This window comes from Rhinatrema bivittatum, chromosome 3 (genome assembly GCF_901001135.1).
Source record: "Rhinatrema bivittatum chromosome 3, aRhiBiv1.1, whole genome shotgun sequence".
Classification (NCBI taxonomy): Eukaryota; Metazoa; Chordata; class Amphibia; order Gymnophiona; family Rhinatrematidae; genus Rhinatrema; species Rhinatrema bivittatum.
The window spans coordinates 470,983,080-471,005,474 of NC_042617.1; the positions used below are offsets into that span (position 1 = coordinate 470,983,080).

Genomic DNA, 22,395 nt, shown 5'->3' on the forward strand with positions numbered 1-22,395 from the left:
CAGCTGAAGCCAGGCAAGGACAAGGCTGATGGCTTGAAACAATGCTGAGGTTGACACAGAGCTGAAGACTGCAGTGAAGCCACAGGAGAAGACTGAAGCAAAGCTGAAAGCTGAGAAGATGGAACTAGGCAGAAGCTGAAGACAGGAATCAGGCTGATGCCGAAAGCAGCAACCAGCTGGAGCCAAAGGCAGGAACCAGGTTGGAGCCAAAGGTAGGAACCAGGCTGGAGGGCTTGAGCAACACAGAAGAATTATAACAGGAGGAACAGGAACCAGGAGACCTTCTTGCTGAGGCAACGAATCCAAGTCCAGGCAGGCTAAGTAATCATGAGCATGTGACATCATTCATTGGGGCTAAGCGTCTCTTTGCCAGGTCCTAGTATCACATGCATCAGAGTGTCCAATGGAGGCTCCCTGTTACACAGTGAACGTCCACTGCCAAGGAGTCTGGGAAGGCGGCAGGATTCTAACAGTACCCTCTCCTCAAGCCTCTTCTCTTCGGCTTCTGAGAAGAAGAAAGTACTATTTTACCAACTGAAGGCTCGGGGGTCCAGACCGAGGATCTAGAGATTCTTTGGTTTTGAGACTGGACTGGAAAACCATTCAAAGCAGAAGACTTAACTGAAGAAAAGTTTGAAAGCTTGGACAAGGACTGAGACTGGTCCTGACTAATGGACAAAGGTTCTTTGGCAGAAGGTCAACACAGTTCAGAATTTACGAAGGAACAGGATGTATAATGAAGCAGCAAAACTGGCACATCAGACTAGATGATTCAAAGTGAAAAAAGGCCGGAGACAAAGATAAAATGATACAATGTTCTCGGCAGGACAGATCCCATTGGTCAATCTGTAAGGAATTCCAGTCAATAGATGGTTGATGAAGACTCAGCCAGGGTAGTCCAAGTACAAGAGGGCTGGATGCTTTAGATAGTACACAGAAGTGAATGTTCTATTGATGAGACCCAATCTGCATCATGATGGGCGAGGAAGCTATAATTATATGACCAGATGGGATTCTCTGTCAATGGACGAAATGACATAGGGAGTGGTTAAGCTGATAGTAAGGCAACCACATTGATGTAGCAATGATTCGTGAATAAAGTAGCCCATGGCTCCAGAATCTACTAATGCTTCAGTCTGAACTGAGTGTTTTCCGTAAAACACACCAGAATCGAAGTAGCGGAGAGGAAGCAGGATGGTGCAATACTGTCTTCCTGACAAGACTTCTCTTTATAGCTTTTTCCGGTCTCAGGGGGCATTGATGGACAAAATGATCTTGTTTGTCACAGTAGAAAGATTCTGCGATCTTCGCCTTTGTTTCTCATCAAGCGGAAGTTGCATTGGTTCTTCAAAGGCAGCCACCTTCAGTAGTTCCAGGATGAGTTGCGAAAGATTCGGAGGTCTGGAAACCACGAGCGAGGTCTGATGAGAGTTTTTCTTGTCATGAACCTATTCCTGGAATCTCAGGTCAATAGAAATAGCCAAGGCAATGAGTGCTTCGAGGGATGGGGATAGGTCCCAGGCTGCAAATTCATCCTTTATTTTCTCAGATAATCCCTGCCAAAAAATGGTGGTTTGGCTATCTTCACCCCAACCGAGTTCAGAAGCTAAAGTACAGAATTCTACCATATATTCACCAACAGAACGACTGCCCTGACGAATATGAAGGAGCTCTGTGGCAACAGACGTAACATTCCCAGGAAGATCAAAGATCAAATGGAGTTGCTGCACGAATTTGACCAAATTCCTGAAAAGCAAATCATCTTGTTCCCACAAGGAAGAGACCCAAGGCAGAGCTGGACTGTCCAACAGGGAGAGTGTATATGTGATCTTGATACAGTCGGAGAAAAACTGAGCCGGCTGTAATTCAAATTGCATCTTGCACACATTAAGGAATCCTCTGCATGCTTTATGATCATCCCCATACCTTGGAGACAGCAGTAGTTGAATCAAGGACTCACAAAGTCCAGATAAGGGCTGTTGCAGGGTTCACCAGAACTGGAAATGAGACTGAAGCTAGACATTGAACTTGCATTACATCTAAACGCTGTGACAAGGTCTCTAATGAATCTTTTACTTGAATGAGTTGCTGCTGGGCGTATTGCATAAACTGGTGCATGAGACTGATCAATTCCTTGTTTTTGCCCCTACATCTGGGTGATCAAGGCAACGATGGCCCGATGTGGGGACGAGTTCACTAAGCCCATGGCCTCAGCAAACTGTAAGGAACTATGTTTGTGTGAGCCCCTTTTGCCATGATGCAGCCTTGTAGGTAGAGTCCTGAGAACCATGCCAGTGGCAGGTGAGCGAGTCTTGGCATAGGCTAGACTATCGCATCAACGACATAGGCATTCACTTAGCAGAATTCAAATATTTGAGGATCGTAATCAACACTAGCATGAGCTAGTGAATTGAATGGCACTCGTTTGCGGCTCAACATTGATAAAGAATACATATGCCATTCAATGAGCCGTGGGAAATGAAGGCTAGTGAGTGCAAAAAAATACCCCTGAAGCAGAAGCACTTCTTAACATAATGTTATTTCAGGTTTCTGACTAATTACAGCCACACTACAGCTGCACACTTCTCCATTTTTGAAACGGAAGAATATACTTCATGAGGGAAGTGAATTTTCTTTGTGTAAAAAAATATATAAAAATATTTGGCTCACTGTGGTGCTCTAAGACCCATGATTATGACTGACTATGCAAGCAATTGGACAACATATAGTCTTCCTTGCTGCCGGATGTTATGATGGTTTTTTAAGCTCATGCTAGTATTGATTCAAAGATTTTAATTCTGCTATGTGCCTATATCGTTGATGCGGTACTCTTTTGCATTTCACATTTTTTGACTCTTTATAGTAGTTGTAGACTAGACTATGACTGAGTCCAAAAGTCTATTCAAAGACCAGGCTGTGACTGAAGCCAGGTAAGGACAAGACTGACAGCTTGAGACAAGGCTGATAGCTTGAGACAAGGCTTATGGCTTGAGACAAGTCTGAGGGTTTGAAACAAGGCTGAGGTTGAAGCAGAGCTGAAGATTGCAGTGGAACCCAAAGCTAAGACTGAAGCAAAGCTGAAGGCTGAAAAAATGGAACCAGGCTGTTGCTGAAGGGCTTAAGCAAGACAGAAGACTGGAACCAGGAGCATGAACCAAGAGACTTTCTTGCTGAGGCAACAAATCCAAGTCCAGGCAGGTTAAGTAGTCTTGAGCAAGTGACATCATCATTGGGGCAGGTACCCGACTCTCCCACCCACGTGTAAAGCTGAAGCAAAGCCGACTCTCCTGCCAGCTAGGACCCACCAAGCATCTCTTTGCCGGGTCCTAAGCCTACATGCATCAGAGCATCCAATGGTGGCTCCCTGCCACACGGTGAATATCCACTGCCATGCAGTCTGGGAAGGCTGCTGGATTCTAATACCTGTACACTGATTTGAAGTATGGATACACAGTGTTTATCCCACGCCCCTTTGAAGTCCTTTGAAGTCCTTCACAGTTCTGGTCTTCACCACTTCCTCCGGAAGGGCATTCCAGGCATCCACCACCCTCTCCGTGAAGAAATACTTCATGACATTGGTTCTGAGTCTTCCTCCCTGGAGCTTCAAATTGTGACCCCTGGTTCTGCTGATTTTTTTCCGACGGAAAAGGTTTGTCGTTGTCTTTGGATCATTAAAACCTTTCAAGTATCTGAAAGTCTGTATATCACATCACCTCTGCTCCTCCTTTCCTCCAGGGTGTACATATTTAGATTCTTCAATCTCTCCTCATAAGTCATTTGATGAAAACCTTCCACCTTTTTGGTCGTCCTTCTCTGGACCGCCTCCATCTTGCCTCTGTCTCTTCGGAGATATGGTCTCCAGAACTGAACACAGTACTCCAGGTGAGGCCTCACTAAGGACCTGTACAAGGGGATAATCACTTCCCTTTTCTTACTTGATATTCCTCTCTATGCAGCCCAGCATTCTTCGGGCTTTAGCTATCGCCTTGTCACATTGTTTTGCCGACTTCAGATCATTAGACACTATCACCCCAAGGTCTCTCTCCTGCTCCGTGCACATCAGCCTTTCTCCCCCCATCGAATACCGTTCATTCGGATTTCCACTCCCCATATGCATGGCTCTGCACTTCTTGGCACTGGATCTCAGCTGTCATATCTTCGACCACTCTTCCAGCTTCCTTAAATCCCATCTCGTTCTCTCCACTCCTTCCGGCGTGTCCACTCTGTTGCAGATCTTAGTGTTGTCCACAAAAAGACAATCCTTACCTTCTATCCTGTCCACAATGTCGCTCACAAAGATATTGAACAGGACCGGTCCCAACACCGATCCTTGCGGTACACCGCTTAACACTGCTCTCTCTCTTCAGAGAGAGTTCCATTTACCATCACACATTGTCTTCTGTCCGTCAACCAGTTTGCAATCCAGGCCACCACCTCGGCACTCACTCCTAAGCTTCTCATTTTATTCACCAGTCTCCTGTGCGGGACCATATCAAAAGCTTTGCTGAAATCCAAGTAGATGACATCGAGTGCTCTTTCTTGATCCAATTCCTTGGTTACCCAGTCAAAAAAGTCAATCAGATTTGTCTGACAGGATCTTCCCCTGGTGAATCCATGCTTCCTCTGGTCCAGCAATTCTCCTGACTGTAGATAGTTCACTATTCTCTCTTTCAGCAGTGACTCCATTACTTTTCCCACCACCAAAGTGAGGCTAACCAGTCTGTAGTTACCAGCGTCTTCTCTGTTCCCACTCTTGTGAAGCGGGACCACCACCGCTCTTCTCCAATCACTTATGAGTGTAACCCTTTTAAAATCCGCCCCATAATGTGTTGTGTGTAGAAAATTTATCTGCTCACTGAGAGGCAGAGAATATTGAAACCTTGGCTCTTGTCTGGCTAACTCAAAAAGCCTTTGAATATCAGTAGAAATAACACCCTGCCCCCACTAGAAAAAAAAATCATTTTTTAAAATTCTAAAAATTGACTAAAATGTTAAAAGTTAAACAGTAGAACTCATTTATTTGCATTATCATTCTAACAAGAAGTTATTCCTAATTCATTTTATAGTTTATATTTTGTTCAAATAACCTTTTCTGACATGTAGACAGGGAGATCAAAAAGCGTGACCCTACTGTTCTGAAAACCTAGTAACTGCAGTTTTGCTTTTACTTTCAGTTCTCTGCCCATTCCACCATTTTCTTTAAACTTGCACGGTTGTGCTCCTCCAGCTATTGGACAAACTGTTGCTTTCTTCAGAACAATACACAAGAACGCCTTAGGGACATTCAGTCAGTGTCAATGTAGAACAATGGCTGGGACTGTTTTTCAGTGTTCCCTGCCTCAGAGGATGAACTAAGCCATCATTCGTTCCCAAAGGATGAGGCACTCTAAACAGCAGTGGACTAATCCCACTGTAATGCTACTATAATGTTATAAGCTGATTAACATAAAGGAACTGTTCTCATTTTTCTCCAAATAGACATAGAAACTGTCACCTCCAATCCATTCTCATCTGTGTTTTCAAAGTTTCTTTGTCTTTAATTGCTGTCTCTTCTTTTTACAAGCTGGAATAAATGAGGAGTCTCCTGATTAACCTTTATTCATGTGAAGCTTTCTCTGGATTCTATATCTCATAATCTTACAACCCACCTATGGAATAACATATTACAGTATATGATACACACTGAGATGTATATAAAAATATTTAACCACCACACATTTTATTCAAAGATAAAATTGAACTATGGAGACAGAGAATACACTTACAAGGTGGATTACTATTCATACAATTCTCTTTGTAAAACACATACCATTTTTGTCTGTCTGCAAAATAATCACCAATAGCATTATATGCCTGTTCAAGAAGAGTATCATCCGAATCGCCAGAACCTGTTCTCAACAACTGCAGTACACGAAACCAGTCTCCCAATTTTATTCGCAGGCCAATAGCCAGATCTCTGAAAATAAATGATATCATATATTGAATACTTTCATTAGTATCAGCATTACAGAGTTTAAAACAAAAGCTGTCACTTATGTTCTTTTTCAAATACTTTAGAAAAGATAATTGCTTATTTGTAACTATTATTCTCCAAAGATAGCTTCTGAATAGAGTTGCATTGATGCTACTTACAGCATCATCTCCAAAACTCTGGAGCTTTCATACACTCTTCCTTAATAAACTTCCTGTTCAGTCAATACACCCGGTGTTGAGAGATTTGTACATTTTGGAATGTAAATCATGTCATTGATATATCATCACCAAAGGCGAATGTGTTGAAACCACAGGGATGCATACAAATACTTTGCTTCAAACAATATGACATATAGATTGGCCAAGTCCGGTGTCAAAGGTGATCCCATGGCCAAACTGTGAGTCTGTAAATGCACTTCATGCTTGAATGAAAAAAAGTTGTGTAAAACCAGCTTAGCTAACTGTACCACAAAATCTGTGGGAATCCAACTGGGTTGTGATCTACTAGCCATAACCGTGGCTACAAATGATAATGCACTGTCCTGTGGCACACCTGTGTACAAGGACTGAATGTCCATGGTGACCAACCAACTTTCTTCTTGCACCTCAATGAACTGATCAAGTAAAAGCAGTATTTGGGTAGAGTCTTGTATAAAGACCACGCTTCTTTCACAAACTGTTGTAAAGATTTGTCTATGAATATAGTCACTGGTTCTAAAATGGAACTCCTTCCTGAGACAATGGGGCGCTCAGGAGGAGCAGTAAGCGATTTATGAATTTGCAGACCCATGTATAAAAATTGGCATAACTATATATAAAACTGGCATAATCTGGTTATGTGATATTGGAGGTGGCAATTCCCTACTACAAATCTAAGATATTTGTTGGGACCTGGAAATATCTCTATATGTACATCATTTAGATCCAGGGAGCATAGATGGTTCCCTCTTTCTAGAAAAGGGATTAAGGTGCTGAAGAAAACCATCTTGACCTTCTCTTTTACCAGAAATTTATTCAGCTCTAGGATGGGATGAGTCCTGCTGCTCTGTTTAGATTCAGGAAATGCTATTTGGTGGGGTTTCCAATAGATGCAATTTGTATCCATTTTGGACAATGCTGAGGACTCATGTGTCTGAAGCTGCTTTTGTCCAATAGTTTACTTAAAACTTCAGCCTTCCTGACAGGAAGGTGCCCCAGCATTGATATTGAGATGATGCCTATGACCCCTTTGATCTAATCAAAACCCTGGATTTTGGCTGGGATGCTGGCTATAGATTTGGGGCTCTTTGCTGTCTGGGATAAGAGCAAAATCCCTGCTGCTGATGGGAATAATTGGGTGGTGGATAAAGTCTCCTCAGTGTCAATGTTCCCTCATATTTTTTAAAGACTGCTTGCATAAAACATTTGTGGGCAACTTTTTATAAGCCAAGTTCAAAATTGTGCTATATGAACCACCTGAATGGAAATATCATCTGGATTTTTTTGTGTGTGCTATGTTTTGCTGTGTGCACAGGGTTCATGACCTGTGTGCGCGCACACATGCACACAGCTTAGAGGGAACAGTGCTCAGGCTGCACTCAAATACTTCCTAGATGAGGAGGGCAATTCTGGAGCGGCTGTGGAAAAGCTTTGAAGCATTACACAGTGGTTCTTCACCTCAGCCACCACCTTCCTTAATCTTATCTCCAAAGAAATTCTCCCCTCTGCAAGGCATGTCAGTGAACCTATCCTGGACATCCTATCATAGTTCTGAGGTCCAAAGCCATGTCAGTCTGTGGGCGCTGTTGCGCTGGAGGTGGATTCTTGGACTGAGGTGGGGTTGATGCAACCCGCAGGCAAGGGCCTATGGGTCTCCACCATCAGCAGGTGGAGTGAGCTGAAGCTAGAGGTCACTGGAGCTTCACCTATACCAGCCCATGTTCCCCTCGGTTTGAGCCTTTGGGTGCTGGGGCCGGCAGGACTTAGGCGGGCTTCGAGATAGAACAACAAAGGCGAACAGTTCGGCTCAGAGACAGCAGCCAGCAGGTAGCATAGTATTATCCTGGACTGGTCCCAGTACAGGAACCCAAGCACCAAGGAACGAAGCTTGACTGAAGGTGCTTGAGAGAGAAAGGCCAGAGCCTTAGGAGTCCAAGTCCAGAGGATAGGTACAGAGGCATCACTGTCAAACTCGGATGAGAGCTGGTAGCAATGAGAAGATGTAGCAAGCAACATAGAACTCTGGACACAAAGGAGTCTATAGCGTAGTCGTTCGTAGCAATGGTCAAGGCACGGAGAAGGCAGGCATGGTCAGGCGTAGCAGAGGTCAGGCACAGAGAAGGCACAGAGAAGGCAGGTAAGGTCGGACGTAGCAGAGGTCAGGCACAAAGAAGGCAGGCAAGGTCGGATGTAGCAGAGGTCAGGGCTTGGAGAAGTCAGGCAAGGTTGGATGTAGCAGAGGTCAGGCTTGGAGAAGGCAGGCAAGGTTGGACGTAGCAGAGGTTGGCACCAGGAGGTCAGTCGAAGTACATACGAGATGAACGAAGACACAGGAACTGGAAGACACTCAGGAACACGGAACGAGGAAGCACGGAGGGAACAAGTACTCAGAACCAAACAGGGAACCAAGGAGACCTGTTGCAAAGGCAAAGCTTCTATGAAAGGCTTGAGCTTTTATATGCTGAAGGATTTGACGTCAGCATCCAGGTCCATGGCCAGGTTCCCGCCGCAGGCCCTTTAAAGGTTCTACTGATGCGCGCGTGCCTGGGGAGGGGTGTGGTGCTCCTAGCGGCGACTCTCCGCAAACCCCACAGAGAGGCCTGACGGATGGAGACATTCTGGCTGGAAGTCCTGGGAAGTGGAGCAGGGCCGGAGGCGCTGGCAAGGGCCTGAGGTCGGAGCCGGCGGCCCACTGCCACGAGCGACGGAGAGCTGGAGCCTGGAAGTTGCTTGGAAAGGTGAGAGGGCTGCTCCGCGGAGCTGTTGCAGGCGGCGAGCGTAAAGGCGCAATACCAACTGTAGAGACTCTTGATTCCATTTCAAAAACATCAAAAGCTTAACTGGATCATGTGTTTTCCACACTTCATCCCCTTTTCTGCTAGTGATTCCAGGGTGTCATGCAACTTCTGAGAGAGCTTTTTTGAAAATCCTTCATGTCCTCAGAATGTTTTATAAATAATGGCTCATAAAAGTTGACAGGAAGCTATTTGGGCATTTAGCATAGCTTCCTGGGAAGCCTTTCTTCCAACGAGATCAAGGATATGGGAATCCCTCCCTGGAAGCAATAAGGAATGGGTTCTAGAGGAGCCTAGTGGTTAGAGCATTGGGTTGCGAACCAGGGAAGCCAGGGATCAAGTCCTGCTGCCACTCATTGTGACCTTGGGCATGTCACTTCATCCTCCATTGCCTCATGAAAAAACATAGATTATGAACTCTCTGGGGATAGATAAATACCTAGAATATGTTATAATTTAGACTGTAAGTATTTTAAACAGATCTGTTCTTTTTTGTTCATTTTTGAACACAAAGATGTAAGGACTAATAAAAAATACTTGAGTAGAATCTTCTTTGAAGTGTCTGAAGGATTTTGTGGACGAGTACTAACACAATATCCTTGGAGAAAATCTAGCATTTTGGCTGTGGATTCTTCATCCTTCTGTAAATCAAATGGAATACAGCCATTTTCTTAACAAACTCAGCAAAGAATAGATCCTCTCGAAACCTCATTTTCTGTGGCGGAGAAGGGTCCAAGGGCAGACTTGTTAACCCCTCTTAATCAGAAAGGTCCTGAGATTCATAGCAGTATCTCCAAGAACACTCAAAGTCTGAGCTTCACTGATAAGTGGGTGGCATGGATTGGGCCTGCATCTGGTTAACAGACAAGGGATAGCAAATGTTGCTTACCTGATGTAACAGGTGTTCTCACAGGACAGCAGGATGTTAGTCCTCACAAATGGGTGACATCGAGGATGGAGCCCACCACGGAAAACTTCTGTCAAAGTTTAAACAGAACTTTGACTGGCCCCTACTGGGCATGCCCAGCAAGGCACTGACCCTGCAGCCAGCAGGGGTCTCCCTTCAGTCTGATTTTCAAAGCTACAGGCAGTGCCTAAAAAGTAAAAACAAAACAAACCCAACACCGCGGGGTGGCGGGCGGGTTTCGTGAGGACTAACATCCTGCTGTCCTGTGAGAACACCTGTTACATCAGGTAAGCAACATTTGCTTTCTCACAGGACAAGCAGGATGGTTGTCCTCACAAATGGGTGAGTACCGAGCTGAGGATGTCCTGACTTGCACCAAATGCACCCAATGACGTGCAACAGGCACAACAACTGGGGTGGAATTTGGTAAAGGGCATCCGCACCCTACCAGGAAGGTGGAAGGGTGTTGGTACATCACGTTGGAAAAAGGTTACGCAAGACAGATTGGCCGAAGATAGAGTCCTGTCTTCCAGCTTTGTCCAAACAATAGTGGGCTGCAAAGGTATGGAGAGAACTCCAGGTTGCAGCTTTGCAGATGTCAGGAAGCGGCACCGATCGAAGGTGTGCCACTGACGTCGCCATGGCCCTCACAGAGTGTGCTTTCACACGGTCTTGAAAAGGAATGCCAGCTTGCTGATAGCAAAAAGAAATGCAGTCCGCCAACCAGGAGGAAAGAGCCTGCTTACCCACAGGATGTCCTAACTTGTTAGGATGGAAAGAGACAAATAATTGAGTGCTCTTCCTGTGAGCAACTGTACGGTCTAGATAAAAAGCTAGAGCTCGTTTGCAGTCTAGGGTATGCAGAGTCTGTTCCCCGGAGTTGGAGTGGGGCCTGGGAAAAAAGATAGGTAGTATGATGGATTGATTAATATGAAACTCAGAAACTACCTTAGGTAAAAATTTAGGGTGAGTGCGGAGTACCGCCCGGTCCTGCAGGAGCTTAGTGTAAGGCGGATAGGTAACTAGGGCCTGCAATTCACTAACCCTGCGAGCTGAAGTGATAGCCAAAAGGAATAACACTTTCCATGTGAGATACTTTAATTCACAGGAGTGCAGAGGTTCGAAAGGAGGTTTCATTAGACGACCAAGAACCAGTTTAAGGTCCCAAGATGGGGCCGGAGGACGTAAGGGTGGCTTCAGATGGAGCAAGCCTTTAAGAAAACGTGTTACCAGGGGTTGTACTGAAATAGGGACACCCTGTACACCTTTATGGAAGGCGGCTACCGCACTGACATGCATCCTAATGGAAGAGGTCTTTAGACCGGATTCTGATAGGTGCCATAAATAGTCCAAGAACTTAGATATTGGACAGGAAAGGGGATCAAGGGACTGAGAAGTGCACCATGATGTGTACCTTTTCCATTTATATGAATAGGATCTTCTGGTAGAGGGCTTTCGTGAAGCTATCAGGACACGAGAAACCGAATCCGAAAGGTTAAAAGGCTGAAGGACTAACCTTTCAACATCCATGCCGTCAGGGACAAGGCTTGGAGGTTGGGATGGAGGAGGCATCCGTCGTTTTGAGTGAGCAGATGCGGATCCGTTCCCAGAGGGATGTGCCTGCGGATGGAGAGATCCTGGAGTATGGGAAACCACACTTGGCGTGGCCAGTGGGGTGCTATCAGGATCATGGTTCCTCCGTCCTGGCGTAGCTTCACGAGAGTCCTTGACAGAAGAGGAAGTGGAGGGAATGCATAAAGCAGACCTGTCGTCCACTTGAGGGAGAAGGCATCTCTCGGCTGAAAGTGTTGGCTCCGAATGAGAGAGCAGTAATCGTCCACTTTGTGGTTCTGAGGGGACGCAAAGAGGTCTATGCGGGGAAAACCCCACTTGTGAAACAGAGAGGTCACTACCAGAGGATCGAGTGACCACTCGTGTGGCTTGAAGACACGGCTCAGCTGGTCTGCCAATACATTGTCTACTCCCGGCAGGTAAGTGGCCCTGAGGTACATAGAGTGGGAGAGGGCTTCCGCCCAGATCTGCGCAGCTTCCTGACACAGAAGGAAGGAGCCTGTGCCTCCCTGCTTGTTTATGTACCACATGGCCACTTGGTTGTCCGTCTGGATTAAGATTATCTGATGGAATAGATGATCTTTGAAAGTTCGGAGTGCATAGCGGATTGCGCAAAGTTACAGGAAATTTATCTGGTGTTCGGCTTCCTCTTTGGACCATAACCCTTGGGTTTGTAATTCGTCCACATGGGCTCCCCAACCGATGTGAGAAGCATCGGTGGTTAGGATTACTTGCGGATCCGGTGGAAGAAAAGGTAAGCCCTGAAGGAGGTTGACCTGAGTTGTCCACCAGGTTAAGGATAGGCGCAGGGCCTGTGTGACTGTGACTATGGAGGACAGAGGCTGAAAAGCTTGAATCCATTGGTGTCGTAGAGTCCATTGTGTTACTCTCATGGCTAGTCGGGTCATGGGAGTGACTTGAACCGAGGATGCCATGTGTCCTAGGAGAATGAGGAACTGGCGAGCCGTGGCAGTGTTTTGAGACTGGAGCTGGCGAGCCAGGGATATTAGGGTGTGGACCCTCTGAAGAGGAAGGTAAGCCTTTGCCTGCAAGGTGTCCAAGTCTGCTCCAATGAAGGATAAGGTTTGAGACGGGACTAAGCAAGATTTCTCGTAATTGACAAGAAACCCTAAGGAAAGGAGTGTTTGAATTGTCAATTTTAGGGAGGATTGAGCTATGTGTTGGGAGGAGGCCCTGATTAGCCAATCGTCCAGGTATGGGTAGACGTGGACACCTTCCTTCCTTAGGAATGCTGCTACCACTACGAGACATTTGGTAAAGACCCGTGGAGCAGATGCCAGCCCGAAAGGTAGTACCCGGTATTGATAATGGTCGTGGCCTATCAGAAAACGCAGATACTTGCGATGAGATTGTGTTATCGCAATGTGGGTATAAGCGTCCTTGAGGTCGAGAGAGCACAGCCAATCCCCCTTTCGTAAGAGAGGGAGCAAGGCGCCCAGGGTTACCATCTTGAACTTTTCTTTTTGCAGATACTTGTTGAGGGCTCGAAGGTCCAGAATTGGACGTAGTCCCCCTGATTTCTTTGGTATGAGGAAGTATCTGGAATAGAATCCTTTCCCTTGTTGACAAGGAGGGACGGGTTCTATAGCATTTGATTGTAGAAGAAGGGATACTTCTTGTTGTAATTGAGTCAAATGGCTGGTTAGACTCCATGCCTGAAGGGGCGGGGAGTCTGGCGGAAGAGTTATGAAGTTGAGGTGGTAACCCTGTGCGATAATTGCTAGCACCCACTGATCTGAGGTGAGCTGTTTCCAACGGTGTAAAAAGTGGTACAGACGACCTCCCACAGGGATGTGTGGAAGAGGGATTTGGCATGTGCTCAGTACAGGGAAGTCAAAGGCCCGCCGTAGGCCCAGGAGGTGGGGCTACAGTAGGTCTTTGCTTTCTCGGCTGACGAGGCTGAGGTCTGCTGGAGGACCGTGCAGGACGAGCCCTAGTTGACGGAGGGTAGTAGCGACGTGGTCGAAAGAATGACTTCTTAGAGTCCTTCTTTTGCGGTTGCTTGGAGGTCACCTCAGGTGGGACAGATGAGAGTTGTTTCAACGTCTCATGGTGGTCTTTTAACTCCGCCACAATCTGTTGAATTTGCTCTCCAAACAAATTGTCGCCTAAGCAGGGCAAATCAGCAAGACGATCTTGGACTTCTGGGCGAAGGTTGGATGACTTTAACCAAGCCCAACGTCTGGCTGAGATGGCTGTGGCTGAAACCTTCGTGGAAGCATCAAATATGTCATAGGCAGTCCTAATCTCGTGCTTCCCTGCCTCAAATCCCTTGTGAAGAAGGGCTTGAAGCTGTGGTTGGTATTGGTCCGGCAACGTGTCAGCATAGTCTTGCATCTGCTTAAAGATGGCTCTGTTGTATTGAGTCATGTAAAGTTGATATGAAGCGATGCGTGAAATCAACGTAGCTCCATGATACACTTTCCGTCCTACACTATCCAGGAACTTGTTGTCCCTGGTAGGTGGGGTAGAAGAGTGCGGCTTAAGACGCTTGGCCTTCTTCTGCGCGGACTCAACCACAACAGAGCGATGATCCAGTTGAGGTTTTTGGAAACCTGGTGCTGACTGGACAAGGTATGTGGAGTCAGCTTTCTTGTTAACTGGTGACACCGATGAAGGAGATTCCCAGTTTTTCTTGAGCAGATCCAAAAACACCTGGTGTATAGGGATGGAAGCAATGATTTTTGGAGCATCCAGAAATTGAAGTAGTTCCATCATCTGGTGTCTATCATCAGCTTCAGATTGTAGTTGAAAAGGTACAACTTCTGACATTTCTTTCACAAAATTAATGAAAGATAGATCCTCAGGAGGAGATCTTTTTCTACTCTCTGTAGGAGATGGTGGCGAAGGCAGATCTGTGTCAGAAGAGGTATCATCATCATCACCCCAGGTATCGTAGGGATCATGTGTGGCTTGTAGCCCTGATGGACCTGGCTGAGGCTCTGAAGGCATCGATGGAAACCGAGGTGGAATCGGTGCGGTAGGTGGAACCAGAAATGGCATCGATGGCTTCGGTGCTGCCGATAGAATCGGTGCCTGGCGCGGAATCGATGGAGCCGAAGGATAAATCGGTGGAGATATACCAGAAAGTACCGATGGAACTACCCCGGAAGGGGGAATTCGAAACGGTGTTTCTCCTGCCGATGAGAAACCAGTCGGAGACGGTGGTGTTGTCGATAGCACTGGAATCACCGATGGAAGGGCCGTCATGAGTGCCTCCATGCGGCTCAGTAGCGGTGCTAGCGCTTGTATCAACGGCTCGGTGGTTGGTTCCCTCCTCGGTGGCGAAGCCGGTGCCGGTGTCGGTGCCGGGGGCGGCACTGGAACCGGTGCCGGAGACGGTGCCGATGGAGGTTGTAATTTCTTCATCGCTTTCTCGATGGCCTCCTGGACCAGCCGGTCCAGTTCTGCCCGGAGACCAGGGGTAACCATACCCGGCTCGACGGGAGAGGGAGGCTGAGGCAGGGCCGGAGGGACCACCGTAACCGGTGGGATCACGGCCCCCACACCCCGAGAGGGTGAGGGTTTCCTCGATGCCGGCGAACGAGACGTGGAGGGCATCCGGTCTGTTCGTGGCTTCTTTGTCGGTGGCTCGGCTTGAGCAGAGGTCGATGGCTGTGGATCCTCGACAGGCCGAGACTTATGCCGTCGATGGCGGTGCTTTTCTTTCCGATCCCCTCGCCCATCCGGGGAAGGGACGGGAGTCGACGGCCGAGAAGCGATCGATGGCGGACGGTCACCGGAGGGTTGACGATGATGGTACAACTTCGACGGTGCCGGTTCCGATGACGTCGATGCTATCGATGGCGTTGGGGTTGGTGCATGGAAGAGGAGCCCCATCTTCTCCATCCTGGCTTTGCGACCCTTGGGTGTCATTAAGGCACATTTGGTGCAAGTCAGGACATCATGCCCACTACCCAAACACATTACACAAACCCTGTGGGGGTCTGTGATGGACATAGTCCGGGTACAATCCGGACAACGACGGAACCCCGTTGCCATGGCTGGAAGCCAAAATTTAGGCTGGGGATCGGTAAGTGCCCACAGGCCTCGAGGGCCAAAATTGACGGCAGTCGATGGAAGAAGGCAAAAAACTTACCGGGTTCCGTAAGATGACTAAAAAATTTGTCGAAGGGAGACCCCTGAGGGGCAAATTTTCTTAGGAAATTAATTTCCAAATTCCTGTCAGGAACGTGGTTAGAGAGCTCCTTTCACCGCGTGGCAACTGCTGCGCGGAAAAAAGAAGACTGAAGGGAGACCCCTGCTGGCTGCAGGGTCAGTGCCTTGCTGGGCATGCCCAGTAGGGGCCAGTCAAAGTTCTGTTTAAACTTTGACAGAAGTTTTCCGTGATGGGCTCCATCCTCGATGTCACCCATTTGTGAGGACAACCATCCTGCTTGTCCTGTGAGAAACTAGATCCCAATGAACTTTTGTGTTTCTGTGAAGTTTCCTCCCACTGGAAATTAATATTGGTACAGTGGTACCTGGTGACAGTGTCCCTCCAGGAATTGGTTTTAAGACCCTTAAGGATGCCTTATGAGTCTCCAACAAGGGCTGGATATCAGTCTACAAAGACACCAATGCCATTGCTATCTTATTATCCAAGGCCTCTGAGATCCTTCTATGCAGTTATTCTTTGAAAACTGCCAATGCAAATATTGTTTGGGTGGCTGGAGGAGAGGCCTCATCTTCCTGGGTCATTTGAGAAAAATTGGTGGCTGGCATCTGGACCCTTGAAGGCTATTGCAATTCTTGAGAATGATGAGAGGATGAGCTGTCCTCTCTACAGGAGAACTTCAGGGGATTCTCAGCTGCAGCCTGAATGACCCTGCTCCTAGCATCAAGCAGACTGATGCAGATGGTTCTTGACCTTCGCCCCATGCACATCATCAGAGCTCCTTGATTGCATCACCAAAAAAGCAAAACCCTGCACTTCCTTTGGCTGGAAGCTAGACAATGGTCTATCCTTTTGGTCCATATCGGCATTCAATATCAAGGGGGATCAATTTACTTCCAATATCAATGCACTGCCAGCAGTCGATGCAGCTCCTGGGTCCCTCGATACTGATGTATCTGATGCTGATGAACTATACTTAACTCTACTGAAGAGCTTCTCCATTAGTTCTTGTAAGGAAAGATGTTCTCTAGGGGTCATCTTCTTATATGTGAAGCACACAGAGACTTTGTGGCTCTCCCACAGGCAAAGCACACATCTATCATCAGGGTCAGTGATAGATATGATGTGTTGATACCAGGGACACTTGTTGAAACCATTGGCCTTCTTTACCTTCTGGTTCAAGGCCAAAAACATCACTGAATCAAAATCAAAGGGCTTGATGGTAAAAAAAACAAAACAAAAAAACTTGCCCAAAGCACCAATGTCAATGCATCCAGCAGCCAACAAAAAAATAAAGGAAACTTGGAAAATGAGCAAAAAACCTACCAAAAGAGGCTAAGGGGGTGAATTGCAAGATCTCACATGAAAACAACATGACTTTTGTCAGTTTTGGGACATTTTCCAACTCAAGATGGAGAGAGAGAGAGAGAGACAGCTAGATGCTGTAACCGAAGGATTCCATGGAAAAATAAAGACTGAAGGGGCCTAGTGTGGGGCATGGTGATGCACAGAACAGTGTGCTATCTTGGCTGGGGATACAGACTTCTGCTTTTTCTTGAGAAAAGCTGGTATGGTAGGGAAAAAGATTATTCTCTCTACATGGGTAGGTTCGTTGGGTCCTCAACAAAAGCATTGGTTCCAATTGCTGGTGAAATTATTCACTTTTGAATATCTCTCTGCCAAAAGGAGTTCCCCTAAATGCTTCAAAAATATACTTGGAGTAAGTTTATTGAATTTCTTTCCCCTGTGATCCAAATCTTTAGCCGCTCTTTTTAAACTGCTCTACTGGTAGAGTGTTATTTAGTTATGTAAATCCATTATTTATTTATTTATGTATTCCTTTATTTATTTATTATTTGTCTTTCATTTTTATTTCCTTTATTTTTCCCCTTTGTCTTTAAAATCTCTTTTCTCGCTACCCAATATGCAGACATGTTTCATGATATTGCTAATAAGTTTTTGATGTTAATAATGATATGTTCTCTGTAGTTATGCAGTACTGATGCCAGGTGTCTGTATCCTATGTTCTCTTTTAAGAACATAAGAACATAAGAAATTGCCATGCTGGATCAGACCAAGGGTCAATCAAGCCCAGCATCCTGTTTCCAACAGAGGCCAAACCAGGCCACAAGAACCTGGCAATTACCCAAACACTAAGAAGATTCCATGCTACTGATGCAATTAAAAGCAGTGGCTATTCCCTAAGTAAACTTGGTTAATAGCCGTTAATGGACTTCTCCTCCAAGAACTTATCTAAACCTTTTTTGAACCCAACTACACTAACTACACTAACCACATCCTCTGGCAACAAATTCCAGAGCATTATTGTACGTTGAGTGAAAAAGAATTTTCTCCGATTAGTCTTAAATGTGCTACTTGCTAACTTCATGGAATGCCCCCTAGTCCTTCTATTATTCGAAAGTGTAAATAACCAATTCACATCTACTCGTTCAAGACCTCTCATGATCTTAAAGACCTCTATCATATCCCCCCCTCAGCCGTCTCTTCTCCAAGCTGAACAACCCTAACTTCTTCAGCCTTTCCTCATAGGGGAGTTATTCCATCCCCTTTATCATTTTGGTTGCCCTTCTCTGTACCTTCTTCATCGCAACTATATCTTTTTTGAGATGCGACGACCAGAACTGTACACAGTATTCAAGGTGCAGTCTCACCATGTAGCAATATAGAGGCATTATGACATTTTCCGTTTTATTAACCATTCTCTTCCTAATAATTCCTATCCTTCTGTTTGCTTTTTTGACTGCTGCAGTACACTGAGCCGACGATTTTAAAGTATCATCCACTATGATGCCTAGAACTTTTTCCTGGGTGGTAGCTCCTAATATGGACCCTAATATTGTGTAACTACAGCAAGAGTTATTTTTCCCTATATGCAATACCTTGCACTTGTCCACATTAAATTTCATCTGCCATTTGGATGCTCAATCTTCCAGTTTTGCAAGGTCCTCCTGTAATGTATCACAATCCGCTTGTGATTTAACTACTCTGAATAATTTTGTATCATCCGCAACTTTGATAACCTCACTCGTCGTATTCCTTTCCAGATCATTTATATATATATTGAAAAGCACCAGTCCCAGTACAGATCCCTGAGGCACTCCACTGTTTACTCTTTTCCACTGAGAAAATTGTCCATTTAATCCTACTCTCTGTTTCTTGTCTTTTAACCAGATTGTAATCCACAAAAGGACATCGCCTCCTAGCCCATGACTTTTTAGTTTTCTTAGAAGCCTCTCATGAGGAACTTTGTCAAACGCCTTCTGAAAATCCAAATACACTACATCTACCGGTTCACCTTTATCCACATGTTTATTAACCCCTTCAAAAAAATGAAGCAGATTTGTTAGGCAAGACTTCCCTTGGGTAAATCTATGTTGACTGTGTTGCATTAACCAATGTCTTTCTATATGCTCTACGATTTTGATCTTGAGAATAGTTTCCACTATTTTTCCCGGCACTGAAGTTAGGCTCACTGGTCTAAAGTTACCCGGATTGCCCCTGGAGCTTTTTTTAAATAGTGGGGTTTCATTGGCCACCCTCCAGTCTTCAAGTACAATGGATGATTTTAATGATAGGTTACAAATTTTAACTAATGGATATGAAATTTCATTTTTGAGTTTTTTCAGAACTCTGTGGTGTATACCATCCAGTCCAGGTGATTTACTACTCTTCAGTTTGTCGATCAGGCCTACCACATCTTCTAGGTTTACCATGATTTGGTTCAGTCCATCTAAATCATTACCCATGAAAACCTTCTCCGGAACAGGTATCTCCCCAATATCCTCTTCAGTAAACACCGAAGCAAAGAAATCAATTAATCTTTCCGCAATGGCCTTATCTTCTCTAAGTGCCACTTTAACTCCTCGATCATCTAATGATCCAACTGATTCTCTCACAGGTTTCTTGCTTCGGATATATTTAAAAAAGTTTTTATTATGAGTTTTTGCCTCTGTGGCCAACTTAATTTCAAATTCTCTCTTCGCCTGTCTTATCAATGTTTTACACTTAACTTGACAATGCTTATGTTTTATCCTATTTTCTTCAGATGGATCCTTCTTTCAATTTTTGAAGGATATTTTTTTGGCTAAAATAGCCTCTTTCACCTCTCCTTTTAACCATGACGGTAATCATTTTGCCTTCCTTCCACCTTTCTTAGTGTGTGGAATACATATGGACTGCGCCTCTAGGATTGTATTTTTAAACAATGCCCATGCCTGTTGAACACTTTTAACCTTTGCAGCTGTACCTTTCAGTTTTTTTCTATTTTCCTCATTTTATCAGTTTCCCTTTTGAAAGTTTAGTGTTAGAGCTGCAGATTTACTTATTGTCCCCCTTCCAGTTATTATTTTAAATTTGATCATGTAATGATCACTGTTGCCAAGTGGCCCCAACACTGTTACCTCTCTCACAAAATCCTGCGTTCCACTAAGAATTAAATCTAAACTAGCACCCTCTCTTGTTGGTTCCTGAACCAATTACTCCATGAAGCAGTCATTTATTACATCCAGGAACTTTATGTTTCTAGCAAGTTCTGATGTTACATTTACCCAGTCAATATTTTTAGAAGCTCTATTTGTCTAGTACCTTTCCGAGGGGTGGGGGATATTGGGGGGGGGGGGGGGGGGGAAGGATCTCAATTTGTCTGATTGATTGTTTGAATTCTCTATTTATATTCTATTCATATTCTAGGGTTTGATGTTGCATATACATCTCACTTCTCCTTTGTAAAAATTTAATAAACATATTGAACATAAAATATTTATTATTTACTTATCCACCATTCTGAGCAAGGACAACAGTAACATCCATAATGAGATACAAAATATATCATCAAAACAATCATAAAACAATACATAACACAATAGGGCTTATACATAAACTCAATTTACAATCAGTTTGGCCTGCTTCAATTAAGCGTTTCACTAAATTCTCAAAAGCCTGTGCAAAATTAAAATCTTAAGATGTTTTCCAAAAGATCTCATTATCATCTCAACCCTTAGATAAAGTGGCAAGGAATTCCAAAATGATGAGCCTGCTACCATAATGGTTTTTTTTTTTTACTTTTTTTCTAGGAAATTCAATGACCAAAGGGAAGGAAACTCCAACAAATTCTGGGTTGGGTTGCATATGCTCAGATGATCATGCCAAAATCTTTTATGTAAAATCTCAACACTGGGATCCGGATGATGCTACCTAACTGGTAAAAGCTTAGCATCCTAACTATCCTCGGAGAATCTTTTGACACCATAATGGTTATGCTCCTTTCCACAAAGTAAATTGTAAATTACTGAAGTGGTTTCTAACCCACACAAATTCACCAGCTTGTTCATGAATCTCCCCTTTGGAATGGTACTGAATTTTTAGTGAAATGTGCTCAAACCATAGCCACAGCCTTCCTATGAGTTAATTATCTCACCAATATAATTAAAATTAGGAAAATTATCAGCTGAAAACTTAGCTATCGAAGGAGGTCATTTATCAAGCCACGACAGAGCTATAATACATGATAAATGCTGTTTATTGTGTGATATAGCCATATTGTAGCTATATCACTCTTTTTTTAAAACTAAAATCCACTTATTACAATTAGCTGCTGTGCTTACATTTGCATGAATAAAATCACATTAGGTATGAAAAGCAGCTAATGAATACTCAATTTTATGTAAATAAAATAATGGGGCTGCCTTTGAAATATTTCAGCCAACTTATTTTATCTATACTTTTTGAGTTTTCGTTATTATAGTGAGGGAGCATTGGGACACTAGCACGGGTCCTGATGCTACCGTGCTAGAATTAAAAAGCCATATGGCCTCCACCCAAAAAAGTCAACAAAAGACCATCGGAGATCTTGCTATACCCTCACCCATCTCGGGTGAGGGGTATAGCATTTGTAAAAAAAGTGTTAAAAAAAAAGAGTATATTAACTGCAAGGCAACACCACACCCCCTCTTTAACTGTTCACCATTAAATAAAATATCCCCTCCTGCCCCAAATCAAGCTAGCTCAGGGGAAAGACACAGCAGCTGCAGTTATTGAAGGAACAGTATGTCTCATTTTTAGAATGGCACTTGCTAAGTGAATCTGAGGAGCAGTAAAAGTAGTGACAGGAAGTAGGGACCCCTTGAGGAGTGGGTGCAATAGTTGTTGAAGGTAGAAGTGCCTAAGAAAAGGCAACTTAGGTTGGGGGGGGGGCAGGGCCGGAGCTAGGGGATTTGGCACCCTAGGCGAGCCTTCTTCCTTGCGCCCCCCCCCCCCCCCTCCGGTCTCGGCCCAGACTCCTACCTCATTCTCAATCACGCCCGCTGACTGGGGTTTTCTGGGTCGCGAGCAGATTGGGCACTGCTTGCGGCCCCATATGGCTCGCACCCAGTGGCGCACCAAGGGTCTCCGGCGCCCAGGGGCCAATGCATTTGTGTGCCACAGAAAATCAGTGGCATCTCTAGACAGAAGAATTTGTTTTGGGTGGGGGGGAGCCAAAATGACATTTCTTCATCACACCCTGCTTTAAAATTGGTTATAAAAAAAAGTGTTGTTAAAAAAAGTCCAAAGGGTTAAAAAAAGTCCAAAGGGTCCTCTGCATTATTTTAAAAAGCTGGCCAGTTTCACACTTCTAGTAAAACTACTATAAAATTATTTGATAGCCTCATTCAACTAATTCTATATGGATTATGAGAGTGAAGTCTGGAATATATAGGAAGGGACAGAATGTCAATACAAATCCTGCACCTCCAGTTCTGTATCTCTGTGCATCCACTGAAATTCCCCCAAACAATGGAGCTTGGATGTTTCCC

At 44.9% G+C, this 22,395-nt stretch overlaps 1 protein-coding gene across 2 annotated transcripts in view; it reads right to left on the reverse strand.

Annotated features, from left to right (window-relative positions):
* Positions 1–22,395, reverse strand: part of WDR35 (WD repeat domain 35) — a 333,796-nt gene that overhangs the window by 69,352 nt on the left and 242,049 nt on the right. For both annotated transcript variants that reach the window (XM_029595967.1, XM_029595968.1), the window contains one exon: positions 5,810–5,956. In XM_029595967.1, coding sequence (XP_029451827.1) covers positions 5,810–5,956 — 147 coding nt within the window. The remainder of the gene's footprint in view (positions 1–5,809; positions 5,957–22,395) is intronic.